We start from the raw sequence: 21,273 nt of genomic DNA, 5'->3' as shown, positions 1-21,273 counted from the left end.
TTGCACCACACCACAAATAAACAGACCCATGACCCAAAAGAATGTGACAACACTACATTGAAATAATTTCACCACTGAGGCTGAGTATACACTGCTGAATAGCTTGATTGTGAATACAGCCAAGACTAAAATTATGAAATTCACACCGAAACACAAAAAGGAGAAAGAGGTTCGATGGAATATGGATGAGGAGGTGATCGAAGTGGTGTCAGAGTACAAGTACCTGGGCATCATTTTTGATAATAAACTTTGTGGCAAAAGACATCTTGAATAAATAAGCCTAAAACTCCTGAAGATAGCAGGGAGCATTGGCTCCCGTGCTTCAGAGGGAGGAGGTTACTCAGTGGGCATTTTGTTACATCTTGATCAGGTACAAATCTCCTCTATAATGTTATATAGAGCAGAAACATGGGCAACAAATCATACCTGAAGTAAGCAAAATAGAGTCTAGTATACTAAAGAGATTGCTCAGATTGCCTCCTCGCACATCCATTGAAATGGTATACCTAGAGTTTGCCATTTTGCCATTAAGGATTACATTTTACCTGATCCGCTTGAATATGTACTGGAAGATGGCAAATGCTTCGGAAACATCAATGTGTGGGTTGTTGTATAAAGCCATTTTGACCAAGGCTAGCTATATGCCCTGCAGTTTTATTGCTTATGTGAAATTTATCAAAATTAGATGGCTAGCCTTGGCCCCGGACAATGCCTTGAGACTCCAATCTAGCAGCTTTAAGAAAGCTATGAAGGTGATATTAAGTACCTACTCAGGTGAATAACTATTAACAGACTTGGCCACCAAAAGTAGTTCCGCATCATGTGTTGAATACATACAGGAAAGAATGAATACTCCGAGATACATCGAGCAGTTTGTGGGTAACAACATTGTTTGGGAGTACATTAAAATAAATATTAATCTGGTAAAAACGCTGGAGATCGTGGGACGTTGGTTGAAAATGCCTAGAGATCTGAGACACTGTCGTTTATATGGTGATTCCCAACTGGAGTCTGTGAAACATCTACTGACTGCATGTCCCGCTTTAGTGGAATTGTGCTTGACAGCACTAAGAGCAGCTGACATAGAAGGGCCTGGGCACTCGACAGGTGAGTTGTTATGGACATTGTACGTAAACGGTAATCATGAGGAGTGCATTATATTTTTGACATTATTATTGAGGAAAATTGTGACTAAACTGGAAATCTGGGCATGAAAATGTCAACGTGCTATAGGCTGGTTCTTGTAGTTTTTAATGTGGGATTGGTTGGCTTATTTCTCTCCTTTTAATTGTAAAGACCGATATTATATATTTTTGTATTGGATGATTGGAGAGTTAAAAGTTAACTATGTTGACTATATAATACGTAAATAAAAAAAACAAATGTGACCACTGTTCTAACATTTTCAAAGGCAGGATTAAGAAAGATTATGGAATGCAATCTGCCAATCAGAACCCATATTGGCACCTTGGAGACTGGCATTGATGCAAAGCACGGGCCGCAGTGAGAACCACAGGCAATGCTAGAGTGCTGGGAGGAGGTTAGGCAGCTGTGCAGGAGCACACAATGTGAGAGTGAGCATTACTATGGGAGAAAGGGGTAGCATTCCAGAAAGGGCCAGTGCTCTGGATGAAAGTGGAAAAGGCCAAAATCACACAAGGTCTCCCCTATTAAAGTTCACGGGGCATAGGACCAACAGGGATCAAACAAAAGTCAACAAACAGGTCCCATGCAGCCATTCAATTTAGTAATGCCTGAGCTACCAGCAATCTATAGAAACATTCCATTCCATCCATTCCTGGCCAATCCAAAAACAGCATGCTGATGCTGGCTGACTCGCTGCAGCTCTGCTCCCTGGGTCATTTCCCATCCAGACCTCAGGTGAGCGTGTGCTAGTGATCCCCTGCCCCCCTCCCCTTTGACCATTATGGCGGCGCTGCTGTTTTCAGGACCCTCGCGGGCTCCCCAGCCGCGCCATAGCCTCCAATCCCGAGGTCCCGACTCCCGGGCCTCCCCTGGCCCTTATTGGCCAAATCATCCCTTATCCTGGAGCGGATCAGGGCAGCCCTCTGCCCGGCAGCCCCCTTCGGCTAAGGGCCCCAAGGCCAAGGGTGGCTCCAACATTGGCGGCTCCAAGATGTGCCTGCAGGTGTCCGCAGGGGAAGCCAGTGAAGCCAGCAGTCAACAGACACCAACAAAAACTGAGTGTGGCATGGGTGGGGAGTAGAGAAATTACTCTACCCCAGAAAACCCCTGCCACTCTATCTTACCTTCCAATAACATAGACTGTCATAGACTCCCACCAGACATACTCAGAAAGATTTGTGACCACCAGACTGAACTTATTCATGACAAGATTGTAGAAGTTGCTTTGCATTACATACTAACATACTTGTCAAGGTCAACAAGCGCCGCATCTAGGTGAAACGTGAATGCTAGCATGTGCTACACTTAGAATTGTGAACATTAGCCTGCGTATCATCTAGATAAGATTGTATGGGTGATTACAACTGTCACAACTCCCTAGGGAGGAGAGCCTGAATCTCTAGGCAAATAGATTACAAAGCACTGCTTGGCCGAATGCTGCATCTGCCTTGGAACTGGTATCCAAGCAGTAGTGTTTGCAAAAACGCAAAGGGGTGGCCCATGTTGCCACCCTGCTGATCACCTGCCAGGGAATGAGGCACTGAAAGGTGACAGTGGTTGCCTTAGCTCTTACAGCATGCGCATGTATACCCTGCGGCGGATCCTTACGTTGCCCCTTATATACCTCCTGGATCGCTGCTGTCATCCATCGAGCAATGGATGCCTTGGAGGCTTGCTGCCTAGGCCTGGAGCCTCCAAATGCTACAAACAGTGCGTCCATCTTCTGGATTCCCTTCGTTCTGTCCAGATAGAATTTCAACGCTCTCCTGACATCCAGACAGTGGAGCGTTTTCTCTGCGTCTTCCTTCGGGGCCGGGAAAAAAGTGAGGAGCACAATCTCCTCGTTGATATGAATGGATGACGCCACCTTTGGAAGGAACTTGGAATGGGTGCACAGCACAACCTTGTCCTTGTGAAATCTAGTGTATGGCTCTGAGGCGACAACACCTGGATCTCACTCACTCTGCGAGCTGACGTAAGACCAACTAGAAGGGCTGTCTTCAGAGTGACCACCTTAATGTATGCTGTGGCCAAGGGTTCCAATGGTTTGTGGGCTATAGCACTTAGGACCACGTTGAGATGCAGGCGTTTGACCGGGGCATACAGCTTGGTCAGGCCCATCAGGTGTTTTTTCACTACAGGGTTGGCCGAAGACCGGATAAGAGAGTCGGAGATCCTGTATGCGCCAATAGTGGCCACGTACGTCCATCAGGTATCCACCTGGACACCCGATCTGATGAGATAGGCCGAGAATGAGAAGACTTGGTGCAGGGTGCATTTTCCTTAGCCCAAAAACGGAATCTCCTCCATTTGCTTTTGTACTGCTTGCGCGTAGCCTGACTTCTGGAACTTTGAATGATCTCCAGATTGTCACTAGACAACTGTAGGTGCTGGAGCATTAGCTGCTCAGGAACCAGGCCACTAGGCCTGGCCTCTCCGGGCAGGGGTGTAGCACTGCGGCTCCCTGCTGCGATAGTAGAGGGCCCTTCTTGAGGGGAAGAACCATCTCCGGCTGGGTTGACAGCTGGTGCAGGACCGAGAACCAGGGTTGTGCTGGCCAGCGAGGCGCTATGAGGATTATCTTCAAGTTCCTGGAGTACCTGATTTTGCTCACCACTTTGTGAACCAGCGGTGTGGGTGGGAATGCATAGGCTCACATCCCATACCAGGGTATCTGGAGTGCGTCCCCTAGAGAGTAGAATCCCCTTCCTCCGCAGGACGCGAATTGCTGATGCACACGGTTGTTTACTGTCGCAACTAGGTCTGTGGTGGGGTGGTCCCATCTCCTGAACCCTTCCTGGAGTACTCTTTCATTCAGCTGCCTCTCGTTATTGTCGGCGGCCAGGCGACTAAGTCTGTCTGCTTCCAGGTTGGACTCTCCCGGAAGGTGAACCGTTGAGATCCACACCTCATGACTGGTAGCCCATTCCCAGATTTCCATGGTGAACGAGCACAGCTGTAGCAATCTGGTGCGCCCCTGTTTGTTGATATAGTACATGCAGGTCATGCTGTCTGTCTGAATGCACACAGACCTGCCCTTGATGGTCGGGAGAAAGGACTTGAGGGCCAACAAGATTGCCATAAGTTCCAGCCAGTAGATGTGATTCTGCCGGTCAGTCTGCGTCCAGAGCACATGCGTTCCCAGAGTGGCTCCTCACCCATGAAGGGAGGAGTCCATGGTAATGGTGTACTCTATAGAGGGTGGACGGAGCGGCCTGCCCACCAAGATGTTCTCCTGCTGCCACCATTTGAGATTGTGGTCCAGATGTTGCAGGATAGAGACCTGGGCTGGACCCCCTGATGGCCCGACTCCTGATCCCATGAATCCTCAAAATGCAACTGAACCCTCCTCATGCGGAATCTGGTGTACGGGACCGCCATGAGGCATGCTGCCAGAACGCCCAGAAGGTGTTGATACCACCAGGCCGTGGTGATTGACCTGCTGCAGAAATTAGAGACGGCAGTCCAAATCGCTGTAACCTTGTCCCCAGTGGGGAACACCCTCTGCTGCTGTGTGTCCCACAAAAGGCACAGAAACACTAGAGTCTGTGTAGGGGTGAGCTGAGATTTCTGGTAGTTGATTGAAAACCCCAGGTCGAATAGGGTGGGGATGAGCCTGACCGCTGAGGGTCGTACCTGCTCCGTAGATGAGACCCTGACTAACCAGTCGTTGAGGTAAGGATAGACATGCAGCCCCTCTGACCTGAACAGAGCTGCCATTCCTATGCCTCGTGAAGACTCTTGGGCTGAATTTAACCCAAAGGGCAGAACCGTGTACTGAAAATGCAAGCCCATGACCCAGAACCTTAGGAAGGCCCGGTGAGGCAGCATGATAGGAGCATGGAGATACGTGACCTTTAGGTCCAGGGAGCACGTCAAGTCTCCCCCACACAGTGTCTCAGTTATGAGCGCTGGTGCCACCAACTTGAACGTCTGCAGGGGTAGGTAAAGATTCAGTGAAGACAAATCCAACACCACTCGCAGGCCCTCCTTGTTCTTCATTTGAAAAGCAAAGATGCGGGACTAAAAGCCCTGCCCCTGCTGGGGGTAAGGGGCCTCCTCCACCGCTTCACTCTCTAAAAGGGAGCAAATCTCTGCTAGGAGTGATGGTGTACCGATCTGGGGGAGAGGGGGAGAACTCGGGAGAGGAGAAGGAAGAGATAACCGGAAGCCCCAGGACACAACTGAGATGACCCATGCATCTGCAAACTTCACCTGCCAAGCCTGACTGTGCAAGGCCAGCCTGCCCCCAGCTGGGGTGCCGTGGACCTGAAAAGAATTGTCATTGTTTCTTCTGGTCAGAGGCTGATGAGTGGGAGGGGGACTGGAAAAAGCCCTTATTTGAGGCTTTGTGGTGTTTTCGCCTGTGCTGAGTGGTAGACCTGTCAGGCTGCCTGGCTTTACGGTTCTGGAACCTGCGGAAACCGCCAAAAGATTGCCCTTTGTCTGAACGAGACTGTGCCTGTGAAAAAGGCTTTACTGTTGGCTTGGTAACAATAGCCAGGAGCTTGGCTGTCTGACAGCTGCTCTTCTTCTTGTACAGCTCTTCATCAGATGTGTAGTGGAAAAGATCACCCCCTTTGAAGGGAAGGACATCCGGGTTGAACCTGGAAGCCTTTAGCCAGGCCGTACGCCTCATGTCCGTTGCGAGACAGATCAATCTATTAGCTCGGTCGATGTGGCCTACCGTGGCCTAACATGGCCTCCATAATGTCATGGGCCACGAGTTTCGCCTCAGCTAGTCCCGCTTTGAATGAGGCTTGTTTGTCCTTAGGGTTGTCAGGCAGGAGGTCTGCAATTTCCCTCCACAGGCATTGATTAGCCGCCGCCAGGATAGCGTCTGTGTTGGCCTGCCTGAGGTGTAGACCAGCATTGGAGTAGACCTTCTTGCTGTATGATTCAAGAGTCTTTTCTTCCTTGTTCAAGAGGGCTGCTATGGCAGTACTAGATGAGGTTGCTTGTGGCTTGGCATACATCGATGCTGCAGCGATAACCGATGACAGAGGTTGCAGGTGTGTCGAGAGTAGCATGCTGTCCCCCTCGGCCTGTCTGGACTTAGAATACAGCTTTTTGTTAACGGGTTGCGTGGAGTGTGGCTTGAGCCACCCCTTCTTGGCCAAGACCTGCACATCCTTCTGTAGGGGGATGCAAGACCTTGCCTCTGCCCTGATGCTTAGGATCTCCGCCAGAACTCCTGCATCAGGAAACTCCCACTGGGGTTGGGGAATGCCTGACAGGCCAGCAATCCTGTCATGGAAGGCTTTTGCAGAGGAAGGTGTGTCCTGCTCTTCCTCGTCTGTATCCTGCTGATCAATTGCCCCGTGAGGGGTGATGGCAGCATCCTTTGTAGGTGCTTCCAGTGTGGGGATTTGCACCTCCACCGGAGCTACTGGAGGCTCAGGAACGGGCTGCTGTGGAGACAGAGCTGGAGGCAGGATCATGGGCTGTGTTGCTGTGGGCCGCACGGGCGAAGCCCGAGGCAACATGTCCTTGATAATGCCCTTGAGAATGGAGCCCATTTGTGGAGTTTGCATGAGAGACTTGAATTTGTTGAAAAGACTGAGCACGATCTTGCACCAGGGGCGGTGGCAAATATGCCTGCTGCCTCCCCAGGCCTTGTCCGTACATGGGGTCACTGTACATGGAACCCAAGACGTTGGGGTATAACGTGGTCCAGGTGACAGGCGTAATTTGTACCCAGTCTAACCTTGGAGTAAAGCTTCTCCTCTGTTGATCGCCTGGATGGCGGGTCTCTGCACCTGCCTGTGTGAGTTCCCGCCTTTGAGGATTGGGAGTGGTGGCCTTCTTGTCTCCTGCCGCTGCCATTTTGTCTGTGCCTTGAGCACATAGACCTGTAGCCGGCGTGTTCCCGGGCTTGGCCTGCATGCCTGTCTGCACCGCTTCTGCCCCGTCCTGCACCTCAGGTGTACACCCGGTAGGCTGTGTGCTCCCGGCCGGTAGTGCTGGCCGTGCTTATACGCACCCTCTCAAGTAAGGACCCGGTATCAGGGCAAAGGCCGCTCTGGTAGAGTCTCAGTCGTGGTAGAGCTCAAGGGCCCTGGGCTGTGGACCCGCTATGGCCCTTGGACCTCTCGGCTGTGAGGCCGTTAGCTGCGTGAGCCTTGGTGTACCCTGAGCTCGTGCGAGAGCCAGATTGACCCCTCCCACCAGAGGGCTTCCCCGGGAAGGACCTGTCTCTGCGGGTTACTTTGAAAATAAGGCACTTACCTTTTTTGTCTTCCTGCGGACATAGTCCTTGATGTTCTGTGGAGGAGTCTTGTTGAACAGTTCTCGCCAACGCACAAGCCAGTGTTTAAGTGACCTGGGCGTGAGAGCGTTGCACACGGAGTACCCGTCCCATCCGTGGTCTTCACCAAGGCACCGGAGACAGAGTGTGTGCGGGTCTGCTGTGAGGAAGAAACCATCTCGCAATGAGCACATGCTAAAGCCTGTCGAAGCCGACATGCGCCGGGGCAAACTAGGGCACCGGTGGACGGTGTTCCCAAATCTGCAAAAGAAAAAGAAAAGAATAGGTGTTCCCAAATCTGCAAAAGAAAAATTTCTGTGAAAGCACGTGGAATTACGAGGCTTGAGGCCTCGCCCAGGAGCGCTGGTGGTAGCGGTCCGTTCCCGTCGACGCGGAAAAGGGGACTGAGGTGTGGTATGGTATGGTAATGTTTATTTGTAAAGCGCCTATACACAAGGCAAGTGATTCAAAGCGCTCAAGAAGGGAGTGAACAAGGGGAAAAAACAAGTCATTCAAACCCTTGAATTTCTGAACGATACAAGTCTGCACAGGCAGAGTACGTGCATATTATACAATTAACCGTGTTGATAACAGCAAATAGGTCTGACGACGATTCTGCAATTTTTCCAAGTGCATTGAGGTGCCACCATGCAAGGAGGGGAGACAGGGACGATAGACGATCTTCGTGGCATGGTACGTTCAGATCGTGCAAGTGCACAGACGGTACAGGAGATTGGAGTGGGGCAGGACAAGTGCATGGGGGGAAGTCCAAGTGCACCCAGTCAGTCCGAAAACTGGGTTAAGTGCTAAGAGATGCCACTCTCATGGGTCATTGACCAGGTACAGTAGCGATGAGGCAAGTGCAGACACGGAGGCAAGTGCGAGAGGACTGGCGAGGGTGCCAGGGACCTGTGAGACTCTGAGGTACACCCGGTGGCCATTCATGAAGCTGCGTGGAAAAGGAGGGAGAGAGGGATAGAGCGTAGAGACAGGTTAGCAGGGTAGAGGGAGAGAGAAAGAAGAGGAGAAGAGGAATGTCTTAAGGAGTTTCCGGAACTTAAGGAGATCAGGCTCAAGACGCAGGGCAGCAGGGAGGCTATTATAGAGGGAGGCCCCTGCTGAGGATAAAGATCTCCCTCCAAATCTCTGCTTGGAGATCCGGCTCACTCGCAGAAGGGTGGAGGTAGATGAGCGGAGGGCTTGGAAAGGACAGTATTTAGGTAGGCATCTTTGCAGATAGGTAGGTCCTAAGCCCCAGAAAGCCTTGTGATCAATGCAGAGGGTCTTGAACTTGATCCTTGCAGCCATGGGGAGCCGGTGGAGGGATTTCAGCGCTGGACAGATGCAGTCCCTGGGCTTTAGGCCAAGGATAAGGCTCACGGTTCTGTTCTGGATGAGTTGCAGAGTCCGCAAAGCAGAGGCAGGGAGGTTGAGAAACAGGCTGTTGCAGTAGTCCAGCCTTGATATAACCAGGCCTCTGGAGACAGTGAGCCGCTGGGGGAAGGTGAGAAAAGGAAGAGTACCTCTGATGAGGTGCAGCTGGTAGTTGGTCTTTTTAGAAATGTCCAAAATGTGAGTGGAGAAGGAGAGAGTGGAGTCGAAGATGACCCCAATGTTTTTTGCCTCGCAGATGGATGCGGGCCCAGGGCAGGGCGCCGCTGGGTGGGGTTAAGGGAGCCATGCTCCCGGTGCTGCGCCCCCGCCCACCAGTCAATTTAAAGGGGAAATGTCTTTTTCTGGTGGAAAAGTGGTTCCGTTCACGTCCCTCGTGAGGGACACCCATACAGAATGGAGGAAAGGGGACGGGACGTAGGAGTATGTGACGTTCTCTACATGCTCCAACAGTCTGCCGTGCTGAGATGTAGACTCTTACCATGAGGAAGGGGAGTTTTCAGATGCTCTGGCTCCTCCAGTACTATGTGCCTGTGTCAGGAACTAGATTCCTGTTTTAACATTGCTCTACCAGCACACAAACGCGGGGTCGGGATCTCTTTTATGTCCGACTGTTTGATTCTGCAAAAGAATGCAGACACAAAGCCCAACATGTGTCATAAATTGGTGGCGGTCATGCTGGCCATTTAAAGAGCCCCATCCCACTGGTCCTATATCATTGTTAGATATAGGCTAGATGTGCGTCGGCACTCCTGTAAATCATGGAAGCAGAGCCGATCGTGTCTGTTCTGCAGGAATCTGTTTTCAGTCTTCAGCTTGCGTCACAGTGCCCGATAGCTGTGAGCCGTTTATAAATAAGCTCTGTTGAGCTGATCACATGACATTTTTGTGCATTCTAATGGCAGCGTTCTATGTCAATCGCCATCTTGGAATTGCACATAGTACAGTGTGTTGAATGGTATGTCGTGCCTTGTGGCGATACTTGTGATGATTGTGGGAAACCTTTCCTACACTCACAAAACAAGTGCACTTCAATGCCCTACGCTATTGTAGAGGAGGAGTGTATCCCTCTTGTCATGAAATCCCATTGAGCAGACTGTACAAAATCTCCTGCACTTGCAGCATGAGTAGTACACTACTATGCCCTAAGCTTTTGTAGAGGAGGGGTGCATCCCTTTTGTCATGAAATGTCATTGAGTGCCAACCTGGCACCGAATTGTGCATAGCTGCCACTCAGGTCAGTAGAACCGACCATTGCAACCCACCATTAAGGCCACTGATGTTGCTCCTTAAATTATGTATCAATATTTGTTCCAATTGCAGCAGCCGGTTTGTCATTGAATAACCATGAATTTCTGCCTCTAGTTGATCTAGAACAAACCACATAAAATCATCAGGCCCATGGTTTTGTTCTACAAATGTTGTACCAGGGGAGCTGTGAGGACTTTGTTCCTGATCCTACTGCAGTGGTCACAGATCCTCACTGCCACCTTTCTGGACGTCATGCCTACATATAAAAGATCACACCACCATTTAATACAATAAATTCAATTTGTTGTGTTACAATGTACTCATTGTCTAATGAATGGACCCATGGATAAATTCCCTCATGGTGGTAGTCAATGCACATTTGCTACAATTACCGCAGGGTTGGTGGCCAGAAAGTGGAGCCATTTGGGATGTCCAGGCTGCTTGAATAGTATTCTGCACCCTATTCTCTCATGCAGAACCAAATTTGGCATTCACTAGCCTATCTCCGAGGTTTTTTGCTCTTTTGAGCACAAAGAGTGGCTTATTTGCTCTGCATCCCGTATTGGTCACCAGCCGCCAATACTTGTTCACAAGCTTTTTAATGCGTGTCGTGTGTATGGAGAACGTAGAGACACATATGATTCTATCTTGTGCCACATCCCGTGTGTTAGAGACCAAGAGAGCATCTCTGTTTGCGAATCTTGCTCTTTTGGTGGAATGCTTTATTGGCTTGCATGGGTAGCCCCCTCAGTGAGCCTCGTTGTTAATATTTGCGCCTGCTCTGTGTAATACTCCACCAGGGTACAGTTATGACGTAAGCACAAGAATTGGCCCACCAGCAATTTATCCTTGAGCGCTCTCAGGTGTTGACTGGTATAAAACAACAACAGACGATTTTCTGTAGAGTTTTGTATATAGATTGCCTGCCCTGTGGCTTATGAACCGGTCCAGAAACAATAGTCCATCTTTTGTTGAAGTGCATGTAAACACTAGATTGGGGTTCCATTGGTTAAGCCAAGTGACAAATTAATTAAATAGATTTATAGGACCTGACCAGATGAAGAAGATGCCATCAATACATTGTTGCCACTGTGTTATATGGGCACCCTGTGCATTGGTTGAATACACATGATTCTCCTCGAAGTGGGCCATATGGATATTATCTAGGCTGGGGACAAAGAATGCCCCCATAGCTGTGCCCTTCTTCTGTAGATAGTATTGCGACTCAAAGGAGAAAACGTTTTCACACAGGACCATTTTTAAAGGTTCCATGATGAATGAAGTTGGAACTGGTTGAGGGCCAGGTCTGGCATTAAGTCTTCCTTCCACAATCACCATTGCTTCTTCTTGGGGTATGTTGGTGTAAAGGGACGTTATATTCAGCATCACCAAGATGTTTGTGTGAAAGTCAAAAGGATATTGATGGCATCAGTGGTGTCTTTAATATACAAACTGGATTGCATCACTAAAGGCTGCAGGATCTGCAGTGCCACGGTGCCTTCGGGCGACCGTTACGCTTTATAAATTTGGAAAATAGAAATAGAAATCTATCAACATATCGTCCTGCCGGTTCCAAAATAGAGCCGCATAATCTAACGATAGATCGGCCTGGGGGTGGGGGGTCTATAACACTTCTATGTATTTTCGGCAAAGCATAGATCATTGGATACCGGTCATCACACGGAATCAGAAAAACAGCCTCCTTAGATGTAAGCACACCCTCTTCCTTCCCTCTGTTGCACCAGTTTTTAGAGCTCCTGCTTACATTTTCTTTTTAGAAGGGTCTGAATTGATCCATTTGTGATGATGAAGGTTGCCTACTAGTGCTTGGACCATCTTGGCATATTTTTGGCTATTCATAATGACAGTGCTGCCACCCTTGTCCACTGGATTTATGACTATGTCAGTTCTGGTGGTTAGTTTTTTCAGGGCCTGATGTTCCTCTCCAATCAGGTTACTGGATTGCCCAAAGTTAGCTCTGTGCAAAAGGATGACAGGCAATTCTCTCAGAATCAAATTCTTGAAGGCCATGATCTCGGGTGGTATCTCCGAGTAGTTAGGTGTAAATGTGGACTTGGGTATAAAGTCTGTGTTGGAACTTTCCTCCTCTAAGTCCATTTTGTTATGGAAACCAGCCCTCAATGTAATGACGCGAAAGAATCTTTCAAATTCAATTTCAGTCTGCATCAATGATGCCTCCTGTATGGGTACAAACGTTAGACCTTTTGCTAAAACTTGAGTCTCTGCTTCCGTAAGGGGAACACTTGATAGATTAAAGACAGCACTATTCACCTGGGGTATTCCTTCGTCCTGCTGTTGAAAGTGTACAGCCTGCCTTGTTACTGGTAGTCGTTCGAGCCTCGGGGCAGCCGGCGACCGTGTGACTGCACCCGGTCTAAAAAAGATGACTGCCTGGACATACTCGGTGTTCAGCTGTTTCCTGAGCTCCTGCTTCGTCTGCTGAGGAAATACATGTGTCTGAGAAAGTCACCCACCTTTTTCTTTGTTGTCCCTGTGAATAATAATATTTGTGTGGTAGTTTATAGTCTGGCTAAACAAATGGGTAGACTTTATCTTTTGCGAATAGACTGATAATCTCTTTCAGTTTGTTGGATATTTTTAGGTTTGATGTTTTGAATTCTTCAACCTCCCGATTGATGGAGTCTAATTTAGCACGAGTTTCAGAGATAAGAAAATTTGCTAAAAAGGCTTCCTCATAAGACTCTAGTTCTTGTTTAACCGTTTCTGTCAATCTAGTGGCCGTGTTGATGGTGTGGAATACCTTGAGCACTTGGTGGCTATTTGGCTGAACCCCACCATATATACTTCGTCATCCTAGAAACAATACTGGGGCTGTTTGAATTTGTAGGCCCAGGGGTATAATGTTGGCTCTTAGTACTCTTTAAGCAAATGACCATGCAATTCAGTCCTGATGCCTTTTTTCCTAGGACATAACAGTTTATCCACTGTCATCGTCACATCATATGCTGCCAACTTGGGCAGGTTTTCAAAAATGGAGGATCTAGGGTACAAGGGCATGGACACCTTTGGGAGTGACTCAGTAGTCCACACTGCTGAGTTGATGTGGGCAATGGCTGGGTGATGTAGTTTGAGACTGAATGGTCATTGGTGTGCACAGCATGTAGAAATGTGGCTGCATGCACATACACTGGGATGTAGAAATGTATACAATTGGAGCGTCGTTTGGTGACATACGATTCCTTTGATAATAGAACTCATCCCCCTACAAGAAGTTGTGTTGCTTGGCCCTGATGAAGGCAGAGGTTCCATGAACATGCATTGACCTCCCAGGCGAAACTCGAGTTGGCCTTTACTAAATGATTCTTTTATCAAAACACACCTTGTCATTATTTAACTGATATGCCCGATGGGTAGATTTATTTGTCACTGTCTTAGAAATTCTTTTGGTTCTTTTTCTTGGCCCTGAGCCAGGACCAGACAGGAACAGCCACTGTCATTGTCCATGTTTAATATTATTGAATCTTTTGTTAATGCATGGTTTTTATTCTTGCATGTAGGATTCTTAAGGTATGATTGAAATATGGGTTATGTGTGTAGGGGTAGGGTTTTCAATTGAACAATTTGTGTTTTTTCATCGTAGTGTTATGTTTTTTAATACATTGTTTTGTATATTCACACAGCTTTTGCATTAAAGGGATGTTTCTATAGATTGCTTGTATCCCAGGCATTACTAAATTGAATCGCTGTATTGGACCTGTTTGTTTGTTGACTCGAAGTGGGGCAGCCACCTGAAGTGCATTGGGGTAGCACTCTGGAAAGGGGGAGATAGAGTGGCACAGACCACGGCTGGGGTCACTTGTAGGAGGTGTCTGCTCCTGGTCTGAAATGTGAACAAGTACTGGGTGCTGGCCACCAGCTTTCTGAGAAGCCTGTCTGACCCTGCACCCTATGGTCTTCTGCACTCATATGTCTTCTCTTCTCCATCAAGGCAGAAGAACGCATCCTGAAGAAGGTTCGAAGGAAAATCAGAAACAAGCAGTCTGCACAGGACAGCCGCAGGCGGAAGAAGGAGTATATAGATGGTCTGGAAAGCAGGTAAATGAGCACGAGGCAGGGCAGCGGGCAAGAGCTCTGCACAGGAGGGCACACAGCTCTGGTTGTCTACAGTTCCAAGAGAAAGCACCAGTTCGGAGGTAGGTTTTCTGAGAAAAGAAGGGTGCAGAGCCGCACACAAAAGAGCATGAACTAGGAGCATGATCATTTAATACGAAATCATTAAAGGACGGAAGGTTTGCACCTTGAACTATATGACATGTACGCTGGGATTGGCATGGTGGTCTGAATGATAACATATGTCGTTTATCGCCAGCATCCCCTCGTGGAAGAAGAGCTGGCTAACAGCTGGCTATAGTGTAAAGGCAGCTTACAGGTGTACCCAGATAATTGGAAATACCACAAGTACACACCCATGTGCTTGGGGTCGCTTGATCTAGAGGTGGGTGCTCCTCGGGAGGCATTTGCACCTCTAAACTCCTGTGATAAAGGATTGCAAGAGCCATGGGGAATGCCTCTCCTGTACTGAATGTTTACAGCCCAATGTTTGACCTTGTCATAGCTGTCCTTCCCCCACCTCCACGGTTACTTGTTAGCATGTTGGCTCTAAAACATGTCCACTGGTCCCGCTACCTCTGACTTCTGGCCTCCGTAGCAGGCTTAATCTACCTGATGCAGTGATCAGTATTTAATTTACAGACTGCAGGTGCAAGTGCCAGCAAGAAGGCCATATTTACTCTTGCCAACGGCAATAAAGTGAGTGTAGTTTTTTTGTGCATGTTTTTTGGATTCTCATGTATTATATACCTCGCAGCAGCAAATAAGACTGGAGCAATATCATTAAATGTAATGCACCACATACATTGAACATGCATGTGATTTAGCTGTACATAGGGGTGCCTTAGAACAGGGGAGTAGACTTTTGACAAAATGTTAGGACTTCCCATTAAAAGTATAGGGACTTTCAGTGCAGATGGCCTTTCCTGGGGGTGGGGTTGGGGGCAGGGTATCGGCACCCGCGTATTCAACGTTCTTACCTCAAAACCACAAAGATGTGCAAACACAGCGCTACAATTGCAACCTACATTAACATAACTTTTATTCCAGGTTATTTCTTGAGATTAGACGTAGTTCATGAATTCTAGCCAGGTATTTGCTTTCAGAACTTCAACGGGTGGGTGCATATCAGTTACAATTTGTTTAATCAAATGGGTGTAGGCAGTTACCTTCGAGAGGATCACGTTGGGAAAGTAGGTATTTTCCGGTTGCAGGTGATGTGAAATTCCTTGACAAATCATAAACACAGAGTTCTCGGACCCACTAGATTTTGGGGTTATCTGCATTCAGGGCCAACTAGTTGTGTTCATGTGAACAGGCGTAGAGAGACTGACCATTACAAACCAATGGCCCATTATTTGCAGCAGAAATGTCTATAACTATATTAAAAATTGGGGTACAGAATGACCCCCTCCATTCCAGATTACAACACTTTTGGCTCTGAAGTCTAGCAGGTGACATGTCTTTACTGGACAGCAATTGTGGCACAGACCTTTACCGTAATGCCATAAAGCACAGTAAAGAAGTGTGAATACGCTATATGTGTTTGCGTCTATGCATCTGTGCATAGCGGCTTTCAGGCATCAGTGTGCTGAGTGTCGTGCAGGATGATACACCGTGCTGCCTTTCCAACGAGGCAGCACGGTGCTGGTGTCTTTGTGCCTCTACCCCCGCCATCGGGAGACTGCCAAGGCACTTCCCCTTATCCAGAGCAAAGGTAGGCCCTGGGGGCTTTTTGAAAACAGGGCGCGATCGAGCGCAGGATTCCTGCTTTCTTTTCCACTTTATCTCTGCATTTGCAGCAGCCAGCTGCTTTCATTGATGTTCGTAACTTGTACACTTTGGCTACTGCGCCTACTCGTGTTGCCGGAGGCAGCATACTTTCTGCCTTAATGATCTGTGTCGGGCTGGCCATTCCATGATGGCCGCCCGTGCCGCATGCACTGGAGTGCCTGGGGCTTTGTTTGTGGTGGAGCACTGATTGGCTGGAGCTAAGTACAAACCGGCCTATGGGAGAGGCGGCAGGCTTGGCCGGCCCCCATCCCAAGGCCCACTCCCAAGGCCCGTGTCTGCTCCCTGTCCGCTGTCTGAACACGTGTTTGGCATAAAATGTCAGTGTGTAAAGTTGTAACTTTGATTCTAGCTGCCCCTCTAGTTGCATCCATGTGTCTTTGTGAGCGTTCTTTTGCATCCCACTGTCCTCCCTGTGCCTAACTGTCTTTCTGTATCCTGGAGTAGTAGCCGCCCTGCAACATGGGGCATGGCTCCCCAAATGTGCCAACTGGATTGACTTTTGCATCCTGGTGTAGTAGCCGCCCTGCAACATGGGGTATGGCTCCCCAAATGTGCCTACTTTGATGTAACTATATTTTGTTGCACCTGAATGTAACAACTACCTGTAAATACTGTCACCATGTAACATAAGCACTATGACCAATCTTAGATACCTCCGATTTTAGTGCACCAAATAAATAAATAAATAAATAAATAAATAAATACGGGACACGGATGCCCCACTGAGGTAATTTGCCAGGTGGAGGGTTGGAGATGGTCGGGAGTTGGTGCAGCAGGGTTCAAGGGAAGGATCCCTCTTTCCAGAGAAAGTAGAAGGGTAGCAGGAGGAGTCCTGGTTTATTCGATTGCATAGCATGGAGTGGGGAACTGTGAGGAGATGGGTGACACAGAATGCAGTGTGGCAAAGGCCTGCACAGTTAAGTGCTGCAAGGAAAAAACATGGAACCATCTCGAAAGACAATGGCAAGGGCTCTCATTTTGATTAAAACTCTGCAGCTCATGAGTGACAGAGGAATCTTTCTCTAAAACTTCCCATTTTGACTTTTGGTTTTCCAGGGGGGGCTGCAAATTATCCACTCGCATGTAATTCCCTCTTCTCTCTATCGATATACCTAGGTAAAAAAAGGCCCCCTGAGGCCCAAAGGAGGCTGGCAGTGTAAAGAGGTTTTTCTGAAGTCCTCTGGTGATTGGTTCAGTAAGACCAACCTTTAGTGCGTGCACAGGTTTTGCACCAAGCTAGTCCAAACTCTTGCTGTGGTAAATGAGACAGAACAGTCTGGACTTCTTCACTCTTGGGGCAGGACTGTCATAAAGTATCGATCACACACACAGCAACACCAAATAAAAGACTGTCCAAGAAAACGCAGTGTAAATATATATACTCTCTTCATGTAAAGGTTGTGTGCATAGAAGCAGAGGTGCAGCCAGGATTGTCTAACAAGTGGGGCCTGAAGCTTTTGTAGTTGGACCCACCGCAGTGACGCTAACCTCTGTACATGCCCACACAGCGCTGCTGAGTGGGCATTTACAGATTCTGGGTGGGCCTTGCCCGCTCTCGCCCTACCCGGTCTATGCCTCTGTATGCAAGTAAGTTTTAGAAGAGGTAAGTGCAAACGGATGTACGGGTTTGAAACGAGGTCACTTTCCCTGTTTGCACCGTACTTGTGCAATTTTCCCCCTGGTCGTTAGCATCTTTTTTTTTTTAAATGGGAGGGTTACTACCCACCCCCATCTAATCCACCACCTCAACCCGCCACCCACCACACCCAAACACACAACATATATCAATGTACATATACATATATAAATTCGACCAAAATGACCACTGGGGAAAAAAATGCACGATTAATGTGAGAACGACAAAAGTAAGCTTGTTTGAAACAAATCTAAGTGATTTGGCCGCGGTAGAAACTACCGTGGCTGAAACGTTCGCATGAGAAAGGTGCGAACTACCAAAAGTTTGCACCTTTCTCATGCAAACACACATACATACTCACACCCACACACACAACACACCGATAACACCTCCCCACCCACACCCTCAGCACACCCCCACCCACACCCCCAACATAAACAAACCCCACTTACCTTCATCTTCACGCTGGGTTCCTGCAGCGCCAGTTCCCTTTCACTTCCGTGATCAGGAACCGGCGCCACAGGGTCCTTTTCTATTCTTTTTTTTATTTTTTAAATGGAAGGCTGCAGGCGTGTCCCCCGCAATCCCCTCTCACTATACCATGAAGTGTAGTGAGCGGGGTGATGCGGATGAAACCCCCGCAGCCCCTGTTTTTTTTTCACAATACTACCACCAAAGGTTCAAACTTTTGGTGTTCGAACCTTTGGTGGTAGCATTTTTAGAACTTTTGGTCATTGCGACCATTATTTGTTGGTCAAATCGGCCTATACCGTTTGAAACATGACACACAGTGCAACCTGACAACCAATACTATAAACACCAAGGCCCTGATTCACAGAGAGTTAGTTAGTGTGTTATAAAGGGAAACACAGCATCATTTAAAACACAAGTCAGTTGCAAATTGAGGATACCATGTTAAACACAACTTAGTTTTAAAACGGGGAAAGTGCTTGTAAAATGCATCTGCAACATTTAATAATATAAGTTAACGGGTCAACATTCAAGTACATAACCAAGTGTCCAGCTCAATATTACAGGTATGTAATTATTCTTCATTTTAGTCAGTGTTTGCCAGTAGGTGTCATGAAATTCCCCCTGTCTCACCTGAGTCCGCTTCTTGCAGGATTCCGTGGGGAAATTCTTCTTGCGCACGGATCGGGTTTTGTACAAGCCCGCACGAGTCTCTTCCGACTCCAGCGTGCGTTCAGCATTCCAGGATAATCGGAGGTTCAGGACGTCCAGGAAAAGAGGAAGCGTGCACAAAGGGGTACATGGAATCCAGGAACAGGATGGAAAGGAGAAGGTGGAAGTAATGGTAATAAGGATCCAGGAACTTAAAATAGAGGAATAGTTCACCAAGCTATGAAGCACAGGTCTAGTCACTACCTGTGATAGCGTTGAGACGTGCTGGGCCGCAGGGGCGTGGCCTATTTGTAGGACGGACTACGTCCGCCATGAAGGCTGGCGCGAGGCGTGTCACGCGAGACAGCCATGTTGGAAGTATCAATGAATGCAAGCCCCGCTGCGATAAGGACCAGGAAGTCCAGAAGGGGCGCATTCTGTGATTCATGACAGTAGTTAACATCTGCTTAGCCCTGGCTCTAAGACCATGGTAGGCACGTTCTAGTTACTGGACCGAAGACCTGAGAAGATGGCAGCCACCCAGCTGGCTAGTGAAGAGGACCCCACCAGAACAAATTCAGGACCAGCTTCATTGACCAGCGGCCTGAGGATGAACGGCAGCAGAGATGCTCCACAAGCCCACTGAGTGATCTTGGCATGGTCAAGAGAGGCCTTGAACACTTATTACACATGCAGCCCAGAGGCCCGAATCAAGACGACTGGTAATGGGGTGGGGATGACAGCCCTTGGGGACATGTGCTTAATCTGAAGGATGCAGCGAAGCAGGTACAGGGGTCATGGCTGCCAAGCCCACTTTCGGATTCAGGATTGGGTCTTGCTCTGTGTCAGCTGCCCAATTGTGAAGTCTGAGTCCCGTGAACTGACCAGAGCAGCAGGTTCCATGAAGATGAGCGACCTACGTCAGATGTTAGACGATGATGATTTGTGTAGCACCCAGTTCAAGGAGATACACTGGAGCTGTGGAGGATGGCAAACTGACTGTGTCTGCTGGTCTAAAGGAGGGAATCGCCTAAAAGGTTTCCCTGGTCGCAATGGGGGACATCATCAACTTCAGGAAGGCACAGGAGCAACAAGAACATCCAACAGAGCCCTCGTTGTCCTTCTTGGGTTACTCAGCGTCTTTCGGATCAGCTTGTCCATTGGTCGAATGAAAAATGGTTCTGAATCCCCTCCATAAATAGACATCCAGAGGGCTGGGGTAAATATACCCCAGCCCTCGAATCACTTACAGTGCTGCTTTCAATGATTCGGCTGCCATCCAGTCCTGGATGGCCAGCCGACTTCTGTTTGTGTAATCACTCTTGTAGGAATGTGGATTACGGTGTTGGGCCTGACCTGGATTCCATTCCAACAGATGGTTCCTTTGTGGTCTCTGTCCAGAGCCAGCGCAAGTAGATTGTGCCACGATGGAAAACTAGTGAAACTGACACCAGCCTCCACCAAATACGTTGCCTAGGTCACGGGACTAACCAAGGGATAAGACAAAGGGAGTAGAATGGTAGATGCTCTGGTAGCCATAGGGCAGATGTCTGAAACCTTTGGCTTGCCAGATGTGTGGGATTACAACTCCTATCAGAATTAGCCAATGTGGTCAATGGTGAGGGATCATGGGAATCGTGGTCCAAAACATCTGGAGAGCTGTAGGTTGCAGATCCCTGCTTAAGGGACCACGAGGGCAGCCCACTTAACAATAATTGGCATGCCAACAGTTTGGGCTTTTGTGTAGGCAAGGGAAAGGCACTTGTCAGGCACTTCCACAGTGGTATTAACTGGCCATTGAGGGTAGCAGTTACAAAATGGTGCGAGTATCCGGGCATCTAATAGCTTATACACAAGCCAAAACTGTTGGCTCTGCCAATGCTTGTTTTTAACAGGATTTCATTGAAGGACATGCATAGCGCTTATAAATCGAGTGGTTGAAGGCAGAACTGGTTTAGAGATTTTTTATTATTATTTATTATTATTACACCAGTAGTGCATTTACAACTCCAATTAAATCATTAACTCTCAGAAGACTGCTTTGAATAAACACTGGCAGGCACTTCGAGTGCAAAGTTTGAAGGTAAGAGTTCCCACATGGAGGTGTTTTGGGCGGGAGGAGCAGGGACTGACTGGGAATGGTCATAGGTATTTGAAGGGTCATGGGCAGTCAGTGGGTGGCCAAATAACCAAACAACACCTACAAGCTGTGTGCCCCTGCTCTTATGCCACCTGTACTCTAATGCAATAGTTTTGGCTGATAGGTATTGCAAGCAACAACTAGCAGCACAAACAGAAAATGTGACACAATGGTAAGTGAGGCTTAAAAAAGCTTACCCCGTAAAATGTTGCAATAAGGACAATCTTCCCTAAAATGATGTACTTGTTCCTTATGATACATCAATAAAAATAGCGCTGGCTTGACATTTTGTATGTCGAGTCCTAGCTCCCTGCCAGATAACTACCAATTGCCCCATGTCACGCATGGCACCTTGCGCCAGTCGTACTTTTTACCCTGGATTCTGGGACTTGTAGTTTTCCATTATAAGAATGGTTCTAGTATGCAAAGCAAAAAGCCATACCGGCACAAGGT

At 48.2% G+C, this 21,273-nt stretch overlaps 1 protein-coding gene across 1 annotated transcript in view; it reads left to right on the top strand.

Annotated features, from left to right (window-relative positions):
- Nucleotides 1-21,273, top strand: part of CREB3L4 (cAMP responsive element binding protein 3 like 4) — a 211,797-nt gene that overhangs the window by 117,613 nt on the left and 72,911 nt on the right. Inside the window, exon 6 of the mRNA XM_069651524.1 lies at nucleotides 14,007-14,113. Coding sequence (XP_069507625.1) covers nucleotides 14,007-14,113 — 107 coding nt within the window. The remainder of the gene's footprint in view (nucleotides 1-14,006; nucleotides 14,114-21,273) is intronic.

Source organism: Ambystoma mexicanum, chromosome 1p (assembly GCF_040938575.1).
Source record: "Ambystoma mexicanum isolate Mex_15411 chromosome 1p, UKY_AmexF1_1, whole genome shotgun sequence".
In the NCBI taxonomy this organism is placed as follows: domain Eukaryota; kingdom Metazoa; phylum Chordata; class Amphibia; order Caudata; family Ambystomatidae; genus Ambystoma; species Ambystoma mexicanum.
This window is presented reverse-complemented; position numbering and strand designations above follow the sequence as displayed.